This window comes from Crinia signifera, chromosome 4 (assembly GCF_055691185.1).
Source record: "Crinia signifera chromosome 4, ASM5569118v1, whole genome shotgun sequence".
Classification (NCBI taxonomy): Eukaryota; Metazoa; Chordata; class Amphibia; order Anura; family Myobatrachidae; genus Crinia; species Crinia signifera.
Genome location: NC_139220.1, coordinates 303,016,297 through 303,036,818, shown reverse-complemented (window position 1 = coordinate 303,036,818; position 20,522 = coordinate 303,016,297). Strand labels below are relative to the sequence as shown.

The window sequence follows — 20,522 nt, the reverse complement described above, 5'->3', positions numbered from 1 at the left end:
TTCATGAACCAAATCTCCACTATTTATTATCAGTTAATTTAGTGTGTGCAGAGCCCATCCAATGTCTATATATATATATATATATATATATATATATATATATATATATATATATATATATATATATATATATATATATATATATATATATATATATATATATATATATATATATATATATATATATATCTATATATATATTTATATATATATCTATATATATATTTATATATATATATATATATATATATCTATATATATATCCGTTTTTTGTATGTAAAATATAATCAAGGAATGGTGATTCATTAAGATTGTTGCAATAACATACTAGTAACATATATCATGATTAAAGTGTGAGGATACGGGAACTTCTATCTCCCAAACACTGCACACATGAAACAGAAATATCAGTTGATTTGTCACCACAAACAGATATAGATAACACACAGGAACAAGAGGTAATGGTAGCACAAAAACAATATACAGGTAGTGGCCCAAATAGCCAGTCCTTGTAGAATATATAGTTCCTCCATTGCTTCTATATTTGCCCATTACTATGTCAATTTTGGCATTTTATTAGGAATTTCTCATTAGATCACATAGTCATTTATATTCCATTCCCAGCTGATAAGCAATCATTAGGATCAGGGCTGCCATCAGAATATGTGGAACCCGGGACTGACATAATAGACAGGGCCCCTCCCCTTTCTCAGACAGTCAGCAGCACTGGCCGCACTACTCAATCTATACATTGCTTCATGGGAAATGGGAACTTTGTTTATGACAAATTACATTTTATAGACTATAATCCTGGGGCCAATATCTGTCTGGGACTGGATAGAAACTTCTCTGAATGAAGAACACTTAGCACCAAGTGTATTTGATATGTAGGAAGGTTATGTTTACACTCTACCAAGGGAATTCCAATGTAGAATAGCAGATGCTCTAAAATATTCCACGTGGTGTGAACAACAGAGAGTCTTGGGAAATATTCCCTACAACATAGGACAGGGGGTAATTTCAGCCTTCTCATGTGCGGCTCCTCTCACCCCCTGCCCCTTTCCTTATCTTCTCATGCATTGGATTGTGATATATTTATGGACAGCAATACTGCGATTATCTCCACAAAGGGATCTTGGAAGAGTTTTCATGTATTAATTCCTCATTTATGACAAACTGCCTCATATTTATTTGGTATATTAATGGAATGACATTACTGACTATTATATTGTGCTATTTCTTGCCCACTGTATTTGCTATGATATACCATTTGGATGTTTGCCTATTGCCATGGATATATATCAGTATGACATGCATTGAATAATCTATTATTACTTGTCGTGCTTTATGCAATACAATTGTATTTGAAATTCAAATTTTTATTTTTTTATGTTACAGATTTAATCCAGAAATTCTGCTAAGAACATTACAAGACTATTGTTAAAAGGACATTATTCACGGTTCAAACCAACTATAGATAGTGTTTTCCTATACACCTCTGGAGGATTCTCTAAAGACATTTTCATTTTCTGCATGGGAGAAACCTTCCAGAGCTAATTTGTATCTTATCTATGACAGGATGAGTCTGACAGGAGAGAAACCACATCTGTGCTCTGAGTGTGACAAACGCTTTACATATAAATCACAGCTTCTCACACATCAGAGGAGTCACACAGGAGAGAAACCATTTACATGTTCTGAGTGTAGCAAGTGTTTTATCACCAGGCAAGCACTTGTTATACATCAGATGAGTCACACAGGAGAGAGACCATATCTGTGCTCTGAGTGTGACAAACGCTTTACATGTAAATCAGATCTTCTCATCCATCAGAGGATTCACACAGGAGAGAAGCCATTTACATGTTCTGAGTGTAACAAGAGTTTTACCCGTAAGTCAATTCTTATTATACATCAGAGGATTCACACAGGAGAGAGACCATATAATTGCTCTGAGTGTGACAAAGGCTTTGCAAACAAATTAGATCTTCTCATCCATCATAGGAGTCACACAGGAGAGAGACCACATCTGTGCTCTGAGTGTGACAAACGCTTTACATCTAACTCACATCTTCTCAGACATCAGAGGAGTCACACAGGAGAGAAGCCATATCTGTGCTCTGAGTGTGACAAACGCTTTACATGTAAATCACATCTTCTCAGACATCAGAGGAGTCACACAGGGGAGAGACCATATAAATGTGCTGAATGTAGCAAGTGTTTTATCACCAGGCAAGCACTTGGTGTACATCAGAGGAGTCACACAGGAGAGAGACCATATAAATGCTCTGAATGTAGCAAGTGTTTTTCTCAGAAATCACATCTTTCTGAACATCAGAGGAGTCATACAGGAGAGAAACCATTTCAATGCTTTGAATGCAGAAAGTGTTTTACAGTAAAGAAAAGTCTTCTTCTTCATCAGAGGATTCACACAGGATAAAAACACATTGATTCTCTAAATGTAGCAAGTGTTTCACTAAGAAACAAGGGACCTTATTTAAGTCCGTACATTCGGACCCCTTCGTTCGCAAGGTGTTTGATGTTGGGCTTTTGGCACAGCATAAGATTACATTTTACAGCAGAGCCGGGCGACACAGATGTTATGTGTCTGCACATGTGTAGGGTCAGTTCTGCGCATGTGCAGATGCTGGGTGTGTGCACCCATGGCAATCAACCTTTTCGCTGGGTGCTCACACCCAACTAACCTTGTGGGCAGAGGGCGGAAAGACAGGGGGCACTGAACTGGTCCATTTTCATATGGGAATACCCAGCGCTTCATTGAGAATGCTGGGTGTGCTCATTCTAATGGGCTGATGATGCAGGTGAGGGGGCAGGTGGCTTAAAATCACCAGATATCAGCTGCTTGCCCAATTCCTTCAGAATGCACACACATCTACAGTTTCTCTGAGCAACCTTAGATGTGCATGTGCCTTCCACATCATTTGATGGTCGGCGACCATGGAATGATGTAGGTGTTTCATAACAGCCTGCGAATGGATGTTTATATTAAACATCCATTTGCAGCCTGTCCGTGGGAACACCGGCTGCAAGTTTCGGCGAGCAGCCCGGCATTCACAGGTGGGGTTTGGTGGACTCACAAGGCTGTGAATTTGCAACCTTGTGAGGCAATTAGAATAAACCCCAAAAACTTGTTATACATCCAATGAGTCACACAGGGGATCAGCCATATACATGCTCTGAGTGCAGCAAGTGTTTTACTAAAGAGATCAACCTTATTACTCACATACATAGTCACTCTGAGGGTCTGACTGTTGCATGCGAATCAATAGTAAGTTGTATCACCACATTATGTGTTCAGGAAGGTAACTTTATTGTTACAGTATGAATATGGCAATAAGTTGATATAAATCCATCTTGCTAAAGACAGGAGAGCTGTGACCAGTAAGCTGGGGGCTGCTTTACCCTTGGGACAATCTCTCTGTTGGGAAATAGAGCTGCAGTATAACAGACAATGACGATGTGGCTGCCATTACTGTGCCCTGTAATATACAGCTGTTCTGCTCACACTGGTGCTGGGGATAGTACAGGAAAGAGCTTTAGGTACTTGTTTAGTTTCATGGCGGCTGATATATTGGATGCGATATCTGCCAATGCGATCCGATGTGATTTTTTTATCTTTTCGTAACCGCATTATCCACTACGCATGGAGTTGATCTTATATAGTGTGGTGAGCGCAGCAAGCTACCGAGCCCGAAGCGTGGCGAGCGTATGCGGATTTCTCGTCACACTATCTAATATCAAGCGTTGTGGATAGTGGGATTATGTACAGGTAAAAAATCGGATCGGTTGATATATCGGCCGATATTGCATCCGATATATCAGCCGCCATGAATCTAAACAAGTACCGAGCTTTATATCCATTACAGAGTTATAGCAGCTCCTCCCAGTCCCTATTATACCTCCTTATTCTGTCCCTCATACATTCCTATTGCTGTCTTACCTCCCTCTGATTCATATACTATGTATTATATTGTATAATGGTGCAACTAAGACATCAGTCCCCTGTATCTCATATTAATCAATGATTATACAGCTGTTTGCTTGCTGGCACTAGGTGATTAAAGCTGATATCTGGTTGCTGTGGGTAACAGCACATATTTTGTTTTTACACATGTTATGAATAAAATCCCTTTGATAACACATTGTTTACCATGTTTATGATCAAGAACATAATTAAAATTACTTAGTGATTATAATCAAACAATATCAGTAACTACTATTTATGTTACTGACAGTTATCCCCATAACACTTGTTGTTGAATAAATACTGATCCTTATAAATGATATGATTCTGTTTTTGGCTGCTGATCTAATATATTTTATAAGTATTAAATCCTTTTGTACATTGTTCTACATATTAGATGATGGGACCAGGGGAGATACAGATGGAGCCACCATCATCTAGCCTGCCTATGGCGTTTGTCCTGCCATAAGTAGCACAGCATGGTATATGGCATATGGCATTATATACCAGCAAGACCAGTACCATATAAAAGAGGAGATTCTTGGCTTTCAGGGCAGACAAACTTCTATTTTATGTGATACCTGCAAGGGATGCACGACCTGCCTCTCTATGGAGGTTATTCTGGTTGGTGCATAAATTTCCGAATTCTTTCAGAGCGGACCGCACACCACGCTGTGCGGACATCGTATGAAGAAACGCCCACCGGTCCTCCGCATTCAGACGGACTCACACTTTAAGAAGGGGGCGTGTTTATGGACAACATCCAAACCTTGCGTGTGCGGTGGACACACACATATTCTTACAGCGTCTGCACGGTCTTACCGCATCAGAACGTACGGGAACCTGCCCGTACGCACCGATGCGGTGTATTATCGCAAAACTCACCACTATTATCGGAACTCACAAATTGGTCACATGACCCACTTATGCAATTAGGCAACATTGGTAATGTGTGTAAAAAATGCAGCCATGCTTTGAGCATATATTTGTGTGTTTTGTAATGGTCCATTTAAGCTGCAATGGTTCCAATTGAAGAAATGACAAGAGTGTAATTAATGAGTAATGAGTAGAGGAGTGGATTGTATTGTGTTCAGCTGACATTGGTTCAGGTGCGTTCTGATTGCCTAGCGCATGACCGAGTGGCAATACTTGCTTATGAACACCGCATATTTTCTGCCTTTTGGTTCATTTGCAGTCGGTGCTCGGTCCGAATGCACGCCTACCAGAATTAGTGCACTCCCTCGTGTACGCCCATGTTTACGCCCAGTTTAGCCCACTTTGAAACTACGCCCGTGTGTAGTTCCGAATGACGCCCATATTACGCCCATATTTCCCGAGTGAATGCGGTGCACTTTTCTGTATGGTATTAGTGAGAATGAGTACGGAGACCTTGGGTGGCACATGCGCATAGCGTTGCCTACGCATGCGCAGATGGCTAAAAAATGCCATCCGAAAGAATTTGGAAATTTACGCATCGACCAGAATAAGGCCCTATATGTGACCTACGATTCAAATCCCCCAAGAATAACTTACCTGCACATTGGTACAATTATTTGGGATATATGAGGATCGCAACTGTCACACATAGAGTTTCAGAGATCTGTGTGACAGCTGCCAGGCAATAAAAAAAGCCCTTATTACCAATCACCATAATTTTGCAGAGCGCTACTGTGAGACAAGGAAATAATATTGCACGAAAGATTTTAATAATTCCTCTAATAAAAATCCTGTTTTAGACATAAGCAATAAAAACAAATGTATTGGCTGTGATATAAGGGTGCCCCCACCCAGAGTACTTCTTTTTTTCTCCTCCTCTTTTGGAATAAGTGTTACCTAATACTTCATATACTCAGGGGTGCACCACTGGTGGTCCAATAAAAAAGACACCACACATTTATTTTGGTGTCTAGGACCAATCTATCAATAACAGGGTTTTTTTCGCCAGTCTTTCACAGGCTTCTCAGAACACCTTCACAAAAAAACCTAAACAGTGGCTTATTACCACTGGCCAGTGCAGATTTAACTCTCCACAATCCCCCTCCCCCAATCCCCATTTTACTTGATTTAGAGCACTTGAATGCAATATACAGTATTTAAGCTTTCTACATTGACTGTGAAAACAGCAGTCTCCCAGGGGATGGAGAAGGTGGAGGGGAGAGGTGGGGGTGACCACCCAGCATTAACCAACATCTCATTAAGCTATATAAAACTTAGGCAATGGGGAAGTTGTGTGAGCATCTAATGAGCTGCTGGTTGGAATGATAATCTGTCCTTCTCTAATGATATAGTGCAGAATATGTTATAGTGTCAGCAGCGCTGGTGTAAAAGAATGCTGCTATAGAAAGTCCAATCAGCTCAGCTTAGCTACTGATTGATGGCCCATATCAACATCCCATCTGAAATAGCAATCACATGTTAGTAACTTTCAAAGGATCGTATCTTTCTTTGTCAGCCTCTTTTCTGACAAAAATCCCAGTGTGATGCCCAGAGATGTCAATAAGTGTAAAAATTAGATATTGGGTTCTGTAGTATATACAAGGGCTTCCTTCCCCTTAATGCTGGGTCCCCGCATGACTCATTGTTTGGCTAAATTCTGCTGACCTGTCACTCAAGCAGAGCACTTTTTCTATTTAGAATGGGGAGGGAATCTCCACTCTAAATAGCCATGGAAACTTTGTGATTTCCAATGTGTGGTCTGATCTAATTAACCTTTGTAGTTTTGGGGATTCACTCCCTTATCTACATAGTAATGCTACGCCTGACAGGTCAGTGGAGCTTAGCCAATCAAGGGAGCTCTACTACTGTAGCACACTCTGATTGGCTGCAGTGTCTGGCAGTGAAAGGAGTCATGTGGGGACCCAGCAATCGGTAGAAGGAAGCCCAATTATGTCTGTTTGGATTCAGATTTTTTTGTGATTTTGCTTTTAACCTGTGGGGGTTTTTTTTGTTGGTAACTACTGCCCCTGGGAAGATATATTGTCTGTATATAGGTGGGATATGTCAGTATTGCTGTATTCCAATTAAAGAAAATTGCTTGTGCCTTAAATGTGGTATAACTACAGCCAATTTTTGCATTGTATGTGGGACTGTTAGAGACTGAAGAGATTCTGGTACTAGGTTATTGTGTACATTAGCACGATATTTGACTCCCAACTCTCATTTGATTCCTCTGCAATTATGTCAACTTTCATCATTTTCCAATGGGCAATTTCAATAAAGGTACGACATCTCTTCTTCTTACAATATTGATGATGGCCAGAAAATGCATTCTAATCAATTGGACAAAAAAACTGTCCCACAACAAATAACAGTCAAACAAAAACTCGTACAAATACTATATTTTGAACGGAAATACGCGAGACTAGACATGTTTTATTGTAAACTAGCTGACCCGCCCGGCGTTGCCTGGGAAACCCTTGGGGTTTCTTTATTTCCAAAATTGCTGAAAAATGTCATCAGTAGATAAGGCACACTTTTTCTTCAAACTAATTGGTTTTGACAGGTCCACGCCCCTTTTATACAGTTTGATATCAAACTTGATATCGCGTTTGATATCACACTCGCGTTTGATATCAAACTTGATAGATCGTATCGCGTTTGATATCAAAGTAGTATAATTAATTGATCTATTTTGCGTACCTTAAACCTCCCTTCCCTCTCCCCTCCCCCCCCTACTTCCGACTCCATCTCTCTCCAATTCTATGTATATAACTTAACAATATTTGTGCACTTCCATCCTTTATTAAAGAAAACAAACAAACAGATCAAAAAATAAAAAAAAACTCAAGAAATAGGAAAAAAAGGATCCCAAGCAAGTTTCTTCACCTGCTTCTTTTATACTATATCTGTACATTTTTATCTTGCTTTATGATATTTCACTCTTACTTAATTTTAATTTACCTCTGTACTTATTTAATCCCTTTGCAGAAAAAGGGAGAGGGAGAGAAAAACAAAAGGGAAAAAGGAGGGGGGAAATAAAACCCAAAAGGCAGACCATACATTTTTATTTCCTTCCTTAATCCCACTCCCCAAACAATTAATCATCTGAAGTATATATTTTTAAACCATATCCATATATCCTACTCCCCTTATATTCCTTTTTCCAGTATTATATCCATAGTTTATATCGTAGCAACCTCGCTGCTCATTCTGGATACACACCATCTCTCCCATTTCTCATCAAATTTATGGATTGCCCTTCGTGTTTTAAACATGTGCCTTTCGTGACGTACCACCTCATTAACTAAGGCTCGCCATTTATTAATATTTGGAGTTTCTGTTGTGAACCAATTTCTGGCTATTACTACCTTAGCCATTGTGCTGAGGCATAACGCATAATTGTACATACTTTTTGAGTGTGTTTCCTCAATCCCAACACCAAAAAGACACACTAATGGATCTATCTCTGGCAATGTTGGAGCTGTTGACCGCACATCTCTCCAAACATCCCTCCAAAAAGCATATATATTCGGGCATTCCCATATCATATGCCAGAATCCAGTATTTCCCTTTTTACACCTAGGGCATTCAGAATTATCGCTTAGCCCTGCCTTTAAGAGAGATGCCAGCGTCCAATATACCCTATGCAGTATATAAAATGAAATCTGCCTAAATCTAATACACGGGGTTGCATTTTCCGATGATACCAACATTTGTTTCCACATCTCCTCTGTAACCGGTCCTAAATCCACTTTCCATTTCCTCCTCAATTTTGTTATTTGATCTGGTACACCTTTATCGTTCATTTCCGCATATAGGCCCTTATTCAGATCTGATCGCAGTACAAATTTTTCTTAAAATGGGCAAAACCATGTGCACTGCAGGTGGGGCAGATGTAAAATGTATAAAGACAATTCGATTTGGGTGAGTGATTTTAATTCTGTGCAGGGTAAATACTGGCTGCATTATTTTTACACTGCAATTTAGATTTAATTTTCAAAACACCCCACCAAAATGTAACTCTCTCGTAACATGTTACATCTGCCCCTCCTGCAGTGCACATGGTTTTACCCATTTTGAGAACAAATTTGTACTGGGAACAGATCTAAATAAGGGCCATAGTGTCGAGATCTTTCCCTTCCGCCCTAACCTCAATAACAGCTTTTTTACTGGTGAATCTAAAATTAATGGTGGTCCTTCTGGGAACTGGGCTGCTTTGGCGTGTCTTAACTGGAAATATCTAAATAACGCATTTTTTGGGACTCCATATTCATCTTTCAATTGTTGAAATGTCTTAATCTTATTCTCACTAAATATTTGACCCAATTCTAAAACCCCTTGCTTGACCCATATATTGTCCTCTGACAATTTCTGTAATTCTGGGTATCTGTTGTGAAACCAAATTGGGGTAGTTCCATCCCTGCCAGGATAATTATAAAAAGTATGGGCCCATTTCCAGATCATTAAGGCCTGCCTTATTATATGCAAAAACTTGCCCGGTGCCAAGCCAGCCAACAGAAATTGGAGAGGGGAAAAAGGGATGGGAGAAAAACTATTAACCTGCTCAGCAACAAGAGTGCATCAAGGGTACCTTTTACCCAATCTGACAAGTACACCAGCTGTGAGGCTACGTAGTAGATTCTCAGATTGGGCAATCCATGGCCTCCCGTTCTCTGCGTCTTATACAGTGTTTTTATTGAAACTCTGGCTGGGCCATTATTCCAAATAAATGATAATATTACATTTTCTATCTTATTAAATACTTGCTTTGGTATATATATCGGTGAATTTTGCAATATATATACATATTTGGGTTGTATGGCCATTTTAATCATATTAATACGGCCCAAAACTGATAGCGGTAATTTTCTCCATGCTTGCGCCCTTTCTCTAAAATTTGCTGTTATTGGATCTATATTCTGCGATACGTATTGATCCACTTGTGACGTTATCCATACTCCTAGGTATTTGAATCTTTTAGTCCATATTAGGGGTTGGGTCGCACTCACTATTTCTGGAATTTTGCCTGATAAAGGGAAAATATGTGATTTCTCCCAATTTATTAGGAGCCCAGAAAATACCCCAAATGTTTCCACTAGATGAAGTGCAGCTTTAAGTGAACTTTCTGTATCTTGTAAAAAAAGAAGGGTATCATCTGCATACATAGCTACTACATCTTCCACTCCGCCGATTTTTATCCCTCGAACCTCCTCCCCATCTCTTAATAAACATGCCAGCGGTTCAACCGCAATTGCAAACAGGATTGGGGAGAGGGGGCATCCCTGCCTCGTCCCTCTACCCAATGCGAATGCTTCCGACGTATATCCATTTATTGTCACTCTTGCCTTTGGAGCCGCGTACAACAGCTGTATAAGCCTTATAAACCGTGGTCCAACTGCAAATTTCCTAAGCACCTCCCACAAATATCTCCATTCAACGGAGTCGAAGGCCTTGGCGGCGTCTAGAGACACCACCACTGCCCCCGACCCCGCCGAATCTCCTCTTTGAATGTGACAATATAGCCTGCGCAAATTCTGACTGGTGGATTTTTCAGGCATAAAACCCGTTTGATCTGGGTGTATTATAGACAGTATACTTTTATTCAATCTAGCTGCCGCCACCCTTGCTAATATTTTTATGTCTGTCGTTAATAACGAAATAGGGCGATAGGATTCAGGAATCAAGGGGTCCTTTCCTGGTTTTATTAATGTTATTATATTTGCTTCCAACATAGAGGATGGTAATGACCCCCGCTCCATACAGTTATTAAATAGATCCAGTAAATAAGGAGCAAAAAAACCCCTAAATGTCTTGTACACCTCTGCTGGAAGCCCATCGCATCCAGGGGCCTTTGAGGTTGGAAGTGCCAATATAGCTGCTTCTATTTCCTCTATACTAAGTGGAGCTTCCAAAGCCTGTCTCTCCACATCCGTCAGACTTGGAAGCTTCACTTTTTCCAGATACTCGCCTAGTTGACTAACAGAGTATGATGCCCTAGTTGTATATAGGGAGGAATAGAATTCACAAAATATTGCTGCTATTTCTGCCCCAGAATAACATATGTGCCCCTCTGAATTCCTCATTCCCTGGATTATATTACTGCCCGCTATATCAGCTCTCGATAAATATGCCAAGTAGCTACCTTTCATCTCAGCATGCAAATACTTTTCATGCCCCGAAAACAGAAGTTGGCGCCTAGACTTTTCATATAGATAATCCACCCATTTTTTTTGCGCCTCTTGCCATGTTATTCTATCTGCTTCTAATTGTGAGCTCACGTATCTAGATTCAGCGTGTCTGTTAACGGTCTCCAACCTCTCTTCCTCATTCCAACTATTTGTCTTAATTTGGGATATACGCTTGATAAGTACACCACGCAAGTATGCTTTAAAAGCATCATGCCTAACTATGGGATCTGTTTCTATTCCATTATTAATCTGGAATTCTTCGCACAATAATACCACATCTTGCCCCTCCCCCATAAAGGACAACCAAAAGGGGTTAAATTTCCACATTTTCTTGCCCTGATCTCGATTTAGTCCTATAGCAAGTGAAATAGGTGAGTGATCCGATATGCCCCTCGAGAGATATTCTATCTGAGTTACATCTGGGATTAATTCCGGGGTAAGCAATACCAAATCAATTCGGGAGAGAGTATGGAAGGATGATGAATAGCAGGAAAATTCCCTAACATCCCCATTCTGCTTTCTCCACACATCCACTAATCCTATTTCCGTCACAAACCGTGAAAATGCAGTAGGGGAGGGAGTCTGAATAGTTTTTGATGTTATTTTTCGCCATCTATCTAGTACCCCATCCATAACATTGTTGAAATCCCCTACGCATATTGTAGGCGTCGTTGGTGACATAGCAATAAATTTGACGGCTTGCCGCATAACTTCATTTGTATATGGTGGAGGAACATATACAGCTAATATATGCAGCAGTTTACGATCAACATAGGCACGTAAAAAAACATATCTCCCAGATACATCTATCTCACTCTGTTCCAACTGGAACTGAACCATTTTTCTAACAATTACAGAAACCCCCCTTGCATTACTAGCAAAAGTAGAATTGTACAAGTGACTTGTATCTAAACAACAAGGTTAATGCAAACTGGCGCAAGATCAGGGTGATTAATTTAATAATCAGCAGCCTGTGGATCCCCCGGAGACCATCACACTCCAGAAATAAACATATAGGAACAACAAAAAATGGGGAAGCCACTGGCGCTTATAAAGATGAAATAGGCTTCCTTTAGATAGCTAGGTGTGGGTGCCCGGTCACCTACAGTAATCCTATGGATATGCGGAGGGACAGTCCAAAACCAGCCACTGTAATCTTGCAAGTGGACAGACACTTACTTCAAAGTTCTGTCTCGCTTGCACATAACGGTTTCTTTATCCCCCTCAGCAGAATTTAACAGCACACATCAATCAGAGACGCTGACACTTACTTATGCGTTCAGTCACGCGTTCACTAAGCAGGTTCTTTAGCCTCGTCAGGAAGGGACTCTGGTGCTTCCAACAGCAATTTATTTCACAGACGATAAAACTTCACAGACACTTGTAAAAGTAAGGTAAACAGACAGGACACGGGACTTCAGGATAGTGTAGATCTTCCTGCGGTGTGACGCTGCAGACGCACCCGCTGTCAAGCTGATCCAGAAGCGAGTCTCCCGTCCTCCTTACGTGCTGGCTGACTGACTTCAGTGAAAAGGTCAGCCCCGGCAATCAATCAACGCGTTTCGGAACTGGTGTTCCTTCTTCAAGATCTGCCGTTGTATCTCCTGGGTCTCTTTTTATAGGAGATTTCACTCTCACATGGCTCCCTTCTGCCCAATGCGAGGCGACCTAAAGCCTGGCTTTTAATTAACGCAATATATGCTGATACAATTTAGTACTCATTATGTTACAATGTTGCAAGTTAGAGGTACAAAAATTTTTTTTTTTTTTTTTTTTAAAGAATGTCATACATCCAGTGTAGATATAATTATACATCAATAAATAAATCAGATACATAAATACAAAAATACAAATATCAGTATAAATGCTAAAATCATCTCATAAAATGCATATGCATTAAAAAGCCAGGCATAAAAGAGAAGAGGAGATAAAAAACACAATTAATACAAATTTATACATATATCTATAAAAACCATTTATATTCAAAATCAAGGTTTAAGCCTCTCGGTGTTAAAGTTTTAAGCTCAAAAATAGTTCTCATCTCTAATTTAGCAAGGTCACTTTCTGCATTACGTTTTCTCCAGTTTTTATTGCATAACTTAATGCCGCAGAAGGATTTTAGCTGTTTGATGTTGCAGGCGTGCTTTTCTTTAAAATGCATAGAAACACTGTGCAGTTCGTATCCCTTTTTTATATTACGAACATGCTCTCCTAATCTTTCTTTCAACATCCGGCCTGTACGGCCAACATATTGGTGTCCACAGTTACATTCCAATAAATATATAACATTAACAGACCCACATGTAATAAAGTCTCTGATAGCGTATGATTTGTTGGTGACATTAGACTTATACTCAGAGACCTTATTAACAGTGGTACAAGATTTACACATGGTACATTGGCCACAACGATAAAATCCCTTCGATGTAATTCTAGATGGTCTTTTATCGATAGGAATGGCACTTCTTACCAGGAGATTCTTAAGGTTGTCTATATAGATGACGTGATGTTTATTTGGGGAGGGGATGATGCCACCCTCGCTGAGTTCTGTGCCCACCTCAATAACAACACGCTCAATATAGAGCTCACTTTCACCATCAGTCCTGTAGAGGTGAATTTTCTAGATTTAACTGTGTATATAGAGGAAGGCTCTGTAAAAACTAGGAATTATGTAAAGCCCACAGATTGCAATTCCTACATTGGTTTTGACAGTAACCATCATTATAATTGGATACGTAGCATACCCAATAGTCAATTCCAAAGGTTAAGAAGGAATTGTAGTGATGTTGAAATTTACAAAACACAGGCAAAAACTATGGAGCACAACTTCAAAGAGAAAGGTTATGATGAGGTAGCCGTCGGTGAAGCAAGGGATAAGTACAATATCTCAGACAGAACACAGTTTTTAGAGAAAAAAACCTAAGCCGAAACAAGGGAATAATGAGATACTATTCATTACTAAGTTCTCCTCACACCATCGCATGGTAGAAAAGATTATCAACAAACATTGGGGAATCCTGATCAAGGATCCAGGCCTCAATACATATTTAGGACCTAAACCCAAGTTTGTATACAGGAGGGCCGACAACCTTAAGAATCTCCTGGTAAGAAGTGCCATTCCTATCGATAAAAGACCATCTAGAATTACATCGAAGGGATTTTATCGTTGTGGCCAATGTACCATGTGTAAATCTTGTACCACTGTTAATAAGGTCTCTGAGTATAAGTCTAATGTCACCAACAAATCATACGCTATCAGAGACTTTATTACATGTGGGTCTGTTAATGTTATATATTTATTGGAATGTAACTGTGGACACCAATATGTTGGCCGTACAGGCCGGATGTTGAAAGAAAGATTAGGAGAGCATGTTCGTAATATAAAAAAGGGATACGAACTGCACAGTGTTTCTATGCATTTTAAAGAAAAGCACGCCTGCAACATCAAACAGCTAAAATCCTTCTGCGGCATTAAGTTATGCAATAAAAACTGGAGAAAACGTAATGCAGAAAGTGACCTTGCTAAATTAGAGATGAGAACTATTTTTGAGCTTAAAACTTTAACACCGAGAGGCTTAAACCTTGATTTTGAATATAAATGGTTTTTATAGATATATGTATAAATTTGTATTAATTGTGTTTTTTATCTCCTCTTCTCTTTTATGCCTGGCTTTTTAATGCATATGCATTTTATGAGATGATTTTAGCATTTATACTGATATTTGTATTTTTTTATTTATGTATCTGATTTATTTATTGATGTATAATTATATCTACACTGGATGTATGACATTCTTTTAAAATAAAAAAAAATAAAAATTTTGTACCTCTAACTTGCAACATTGTAACATAATGAGTACTAAATTGTATCAGCATATATTGCGTTAATTAAAAGCCAGGCTTTAGGTCGCCTCGCATTGGGCAGAAGGGAGCCATGTGAGAGTGAAATCTCCTATAAAAAGAGACCCAGGAGATACAACGGCAGATCTTGAAGAAGGAACACCAGTTCCGAAACGCGTTGATTGATTGCCGGGGCTGACCTTTTCACTGAAGTCAGTCAGCCAGCACGTAAGGAGGACGGGAGACTCGCTTCTGGATCAGCTTGACAGCGGGTGCGTCTGCAGCGTCACACCGCAGGAAGATCTACACTATCCTGAAGTCCCGTGTCCTGTCTGTTTACCTTACTTTTACAAGTGTCTGTGAAGTTTTATCGTCTGTGAAATAAATTGCTGTTGGAAGCACCAGAGTCCCTTCCTGACGAGGCTAAAGAACCTGCTTAGTGAACGCGTGACTGAACGCATAAGTAAGTGTCAGCGTCTCTGATTGATGTGTGCTGTTAAATTCTGCTGAGGGGGATAAAGAAACCGTTATGTGCAAGCGAGACAGAACTTTGAAGTAAGTGTCTGTCCACTTGCAAGATTACAGTGGCTGGTTTTGGACTGTCCCTCCGCATATCCATAGGATTACTGTAGGTGACCGGGCACCCACACCTAGCTATCTAAAGGAAGCCTATTTCATCTTTATAAGCGCCAGTGGCTTCCCCATTTTTTGTTGTACAAGTGACTTACCCATGGTTTTTTTAGTGCTAGTACTTTACTACCAACCATATGGGTTTCAAATAAGCAAATTATATCTGATTTATATTTCTTTATTTGTGACATAACCAATGACCTCTTGATACTGTCACCCATCCCCCTCACATTCCATCCCAAAACGTGAACTTCGCCCTTCCCCATTTTAGCCATATTTATTCCATAAAAAAGGAATCAGGTAGGACAAAAATACATCCCATAGAAGAGAAGGAGAGGGGGCCAATAACAAAATAATTGAAAGAAAATATATAGGTACATGCAAAGAAACAGAACAACCTTTTTCCTCCTCATTCCACATCTGTGTTATCAACACCCCTTTCCTATCTATTTTCTGCAAAGACCTCTTTCTATTCATACATTTTAACAGCCTTTTTTCCATATAACTATAGACAAACAAAAAAAATATTATTTTTTTTACAGTAAACCCATCCTTTACCCTCCCTGTATATCCTTTAAAACCTAAGGTATACCTATATCCCCCATCCAAAAAATTTAATACAACATAAACCCAAACACTAATAAGAAAAAACAGATATTGACAAAACAAAAAAGAAAAATTAATCAAATAAAACAAATTGACTTTTGCAATAAGGGATAGGGGCATACAAATATAACCCCTATGCTATCTGCAGTAGGATCTCCTCCATTTTTACTTTATTTTATTTTAAGCCCTGATACATACTATATTCCGCTGGCTAGCGAGAAGGGAGAAGGAGCGGAGGGGGACCAGATTAACTATCCCCGTCCCCCCCCCTCCCCCCGCCCACCCCCGGACACATAAAAAGGCAAACAATGCACTCAATTTCTAAATTAGACATTTCTATGTCTTCTGATCTGTACTAAACACATTAACACTTCAATGTCTCCCATTGGATTGCCTCTCTAGCCAGTTTTCTGCTTCGTTTGGTGATATGAAGAAGTGGGTGGCATTTTCATGTATCACCCTTAGTCTGGCCGGAAACAGTATTGAGTACTGGATGCCTCTTTCCCGTAATTTTTTCTTTATTTGTATGAATTGTGAGCAGCTCTTCTGTACGTCTTGAGCGAAATCCGGAAACACCATGATATTTTGTCCATCTATTTGTAAAGGACCCTTTGTACGGGCCAAGTGGAGAACTGTGTCCCGATCTTTATAATGCAAGCACTTTGCTATTATTGTTCTGGGGGGGAGCACCCGGTGGCAATGGGCGGGCTGGCAACCTATGCGCCCTTTCTATAGAAAATTGGGAGGTAAAGACCTCTTTTCCAAACTGTTTGATCAACCAACTTTCAATGAAATTTTCTGGGGAGGCGCCTTCTACTTTTTCGGGTATTCTGATAAATCGAATGTTATTGCGTCTCAATCTCCCTTCGATATCGGCCATTTTGGCTTGCATTTTATTCATCTGCGTGGCCATTTCTGTCACTTTCGTCTGTAAGGGTTTTGTAGTGTCCTCTAGTGTGGATATGCGATGCTCTGTTTCGGTTACTCTATCTCTGATTTTTTGCATATCTTGTCTCACCAGTGACACATCCACCTGTACTTGCCCAATCTTCTCCATAACTCTCTGTTCTGACATTGCTATGGCCTGCAAGATTTGTTGGGTGGATTGCTGCGGGTCAGGGGGTTTTGGTGTTTCACTTTCCACTACTGAAGTTGATAAGCTAGTCTCCCCTTGTTTAGCTTGTGCAGAGCGTGTATACTTTTCCAGTTTTGCTGCTGCTGCTGCCGCTCCTCCTTTTACCATGTTTAAAGGTCACAAAAATTTACAAGAGATCTGAGAGCAAGCTTGCCACAGTATTGCTCAATATGGAATGAATGGGCCAATGGGGATCGTGCATATACAATTTACACCGAGTGGGACAGCGATATTTCACAGATTTATTCAAAGTGTCCCTCTTTAACACTGTGAACAATCTCTGCTGGCCTATCTCCCCCTTTTACTGCAATTATATCAATATATGTTCTTTAGAGGAAGGGTCCTAATGGGACCTAAACGGCCTCCAGCACCCTTCTTTCTCTTATGTCCCGGGGGGGGGGGCAACTCCAGTGACCTCTTCCCCACCTCCCACTCCACAGTTCTCTGGTGCTCCCCTCCTTCCTTACTGCGATTCTCCCCCAGGTACCTGGTGTATACTTTTTCAGCTTCTGTCAGGTTTATCTGCGCCTCTGGGATGGTAATGGCAGCCCCCTCTTCTCCTCCACCTTTAGCTTGTATTGGGAGGACTGGCCGCCTCCTTTCTCCGCTTCTCCCCCTTTCCTTCCTCTTTTCCTCTCTGCTGTGTTGTGTCCAGCACGTCTCGCCGCCGGGGTGTCCAATGAGGGCAGCCGTCCCCTCCTCTGTAGCCCACCGGGCGGGACCGCGTCTCCCCTCCGTACGGCTGCAGATAGCCCAGCCGCCGGGACCCAGGACAGACGGAGACGCAGCCGGAAGTGACCCGGCGCGGCTCTGAGGTCAGCGCGTCAGCACAGTCCCGGCACCTCACTCCTTCTCCTTACACAGACCGCGGCGTCTCTCCCAGCACGCGAAACACCTCCACCGACCTCTCAGCTCCAAAACGCACGGGGCCCCAGGTATTTTCCAAGAATGAGCCGCCGCTCAGCCTTTATTTTCAGGGCATAGGATTAGTCGTTCTTAGGCTGGAGGAGACGCAGCTTGTGCTGCTACTCCAGGGAAAAAAAGACAACACAAAAAGCAGCGCTCACATATAATGATGAGTGAATCAGATGGAAAATTCATATAACAATTTATTAAAAAACAACAATATTAAAAATGTAGCAGCATATAGATTTTTTGACAAGTGTACACTATTGCAATAGGATTGTAGCAAAAAATGGGGGGGGGGATGTAAAATCACAATTGATATAGGTGCCTAGATCTCACGTGTGTCTGGATGACCCCGTCCGGGGTTAGGAGGAAGGAAGAACCCGCACTGTCCACGTATGAAATACAGTCCCAATGAATGGTGAAGTCCGTAAACGGCGATTTGTATCCTGCGAGCGCACCGAGGGAGTGGCTGATGTTATGAGAGCCTACCTGCAACCTCGTGGCCGCGTGTCCAGGTTGAATGGTGAAAATTGAGCCGTAGACTTCCAGGGATCATTTCAAAAGAATTGTGGTCAGGTGATTAAGCAGGGGAGACCTCCAAATGATTGTCCAGGATCTGGCACCAGCATTACCAACGCGTTTCACTGTCCAAACGTCAGCTTTGTCAAGGTATCCATACTGCTCCTAGCCACCACTTAATTTTAAAAAATGTTAAATTTTTTTTTTATAATATCTTTATTAGTAAGCAATTTAAAGTTAAAAAGCCATCTTATGCTGTTCAAGTTTGTCAATTGTATTAATTGTCTGCGACCTGATACATGGAGTCCCTGTATGAGGGATATTGATGGCGAAGTATAAAAACAAAGTAATGAATATAGATTAGAAAAGAAAATAAGATACCTTCTTTGGGAGGGACATGGCCGGATATATGCTTCAGTCATTTAGGGGGATGGAATCAGAGGGTAGGTTGGCCCACTCAATGACTGAGGCAGTTATCAATGTCATTCCTAAGGAGGGAAAGGATCCTCTGAAGGTCGACTCATATAGACCCATTTCCTTGATTTCAGTAGATGCCAAAGTATATGCCAAAGTAATGGCAAACAGATTGAGTAAAGTAATATACCATGTTGTGCATCCGGACCAAACCGGTTTTATTGGGGGTAAATCTACGTCAATTAACATCCAAAGAGTATTTGCATATCTACAATGGGCAGGGGTAGTTAAGAAAAGTGTTGGAGTGGCAGCCTTTGATGCCAATAAGGCATTTGATTCAGTGGAGTGGCCATTTTTGAGGCAGCTGTTGGAAATGTTTGGATTTGGATCCAACTTCATTAAAAGAGTGTTCCTGTTATATCAGTCACCCACAGCAAGGATAAAAATAAATGGATATATATCCGAGCCTTTCAGTCTCTCTCGGGGAACCAGGCAGGGGTGCCCACTGTCACCGCAACTATTTGCGCTGGCAGTTGAGCCCCTTGCCTGTAAACTAAGGGAGATTCTGGATCATGGGGGGAGGCCAGAGGTGTTTAACCTGGTAGCGCTTTATGCAGATGATCTGTTGGTGGGGTTGTCAGATTACCAAAAAGATCTAGATATGGTGCTCAAAGTTATAAACACATATGGAAAGTACTCTGGATTAACAACTAATCTTAATAAATCCCAACTCCTTGTTTCTGGAGGAGGGGTTAATTTATTAAATATGCCTCCCCAATATCCACCTAGGGTTGAGAAGTTTAAATATCTAGGTATATATGTGACCGAAGACCCAGAGAAATATGTGGATAATAACTTGGAACCAATAATAAAGGAGGTTAAAATAAAATGCAAAAATTGGTCAAGGCTGCCCCTAACGGTGATGGGGAGGGTCAATCTGGTCAAGATGGTCATCCTGCCCAAGATACTGTATGTGCTTCGCCATGCTCCATGTTACATTGAGCAAAGGGTGTTTTATAAGATTCACAGTATTATCTCAACATTTGTATGGAACAACAGAAGGCCACGGGTAAGGATGGCCACCTTGACTAGACCAAGAGAAAAAGGGGGATTGGCCTTGCCTGACTTTAGGATCTATTATGGTGCAGCACAACTAGCCCAATTAAAGGGATGGATAAATCAACAAGAATGCTCCCCGGAACTCCTCAGACTCCTTGAATGTGTTGCACCTGGGCATACACCTCTACAAGTCTTGTTGACGAGGGATGGATTCAGAAGTCAGGCACCAATTGTAAAGCAGGCAAAAAAAATATGGCAATGGGCCAGCAAGGTAATGGGAGTAGAGGGTACAGATCCAGAC

The 20,522-nt window shown here is 40.8% G+C and overlaps 1 protein-coding gene and 1 pseudogene across 1 annotated transcript in view; one reads left to right on the top strand and one right to left on the bottom strand.

Annotated features, from left to right (window-relative positions):
* The window catches only part of LOC146073256 (uncharacterized), a 211,251-nt pseudogene that overhangs the window by 17,397 nt on the left and 173,332 nt on the right, over positions 1 to 20,522 (bottom strand).
* The window catches only part of LOC146072179 (uncharacterized), a 112,793-nt gene continuing 94,018 nt past the window's right edge, over positions 1,748 to 20,522 (top strand). The window contains exon 1 of the mRNA XM_083179509.1: positions 1,748 to 2,428. Within this exon, the coding sequence (XP_083035635.1) occupies positions 1,748 to 2,428 (681 nt within the window). The remainder of the gene's footprint in view (positions 2,429 to 20,522) is intronic.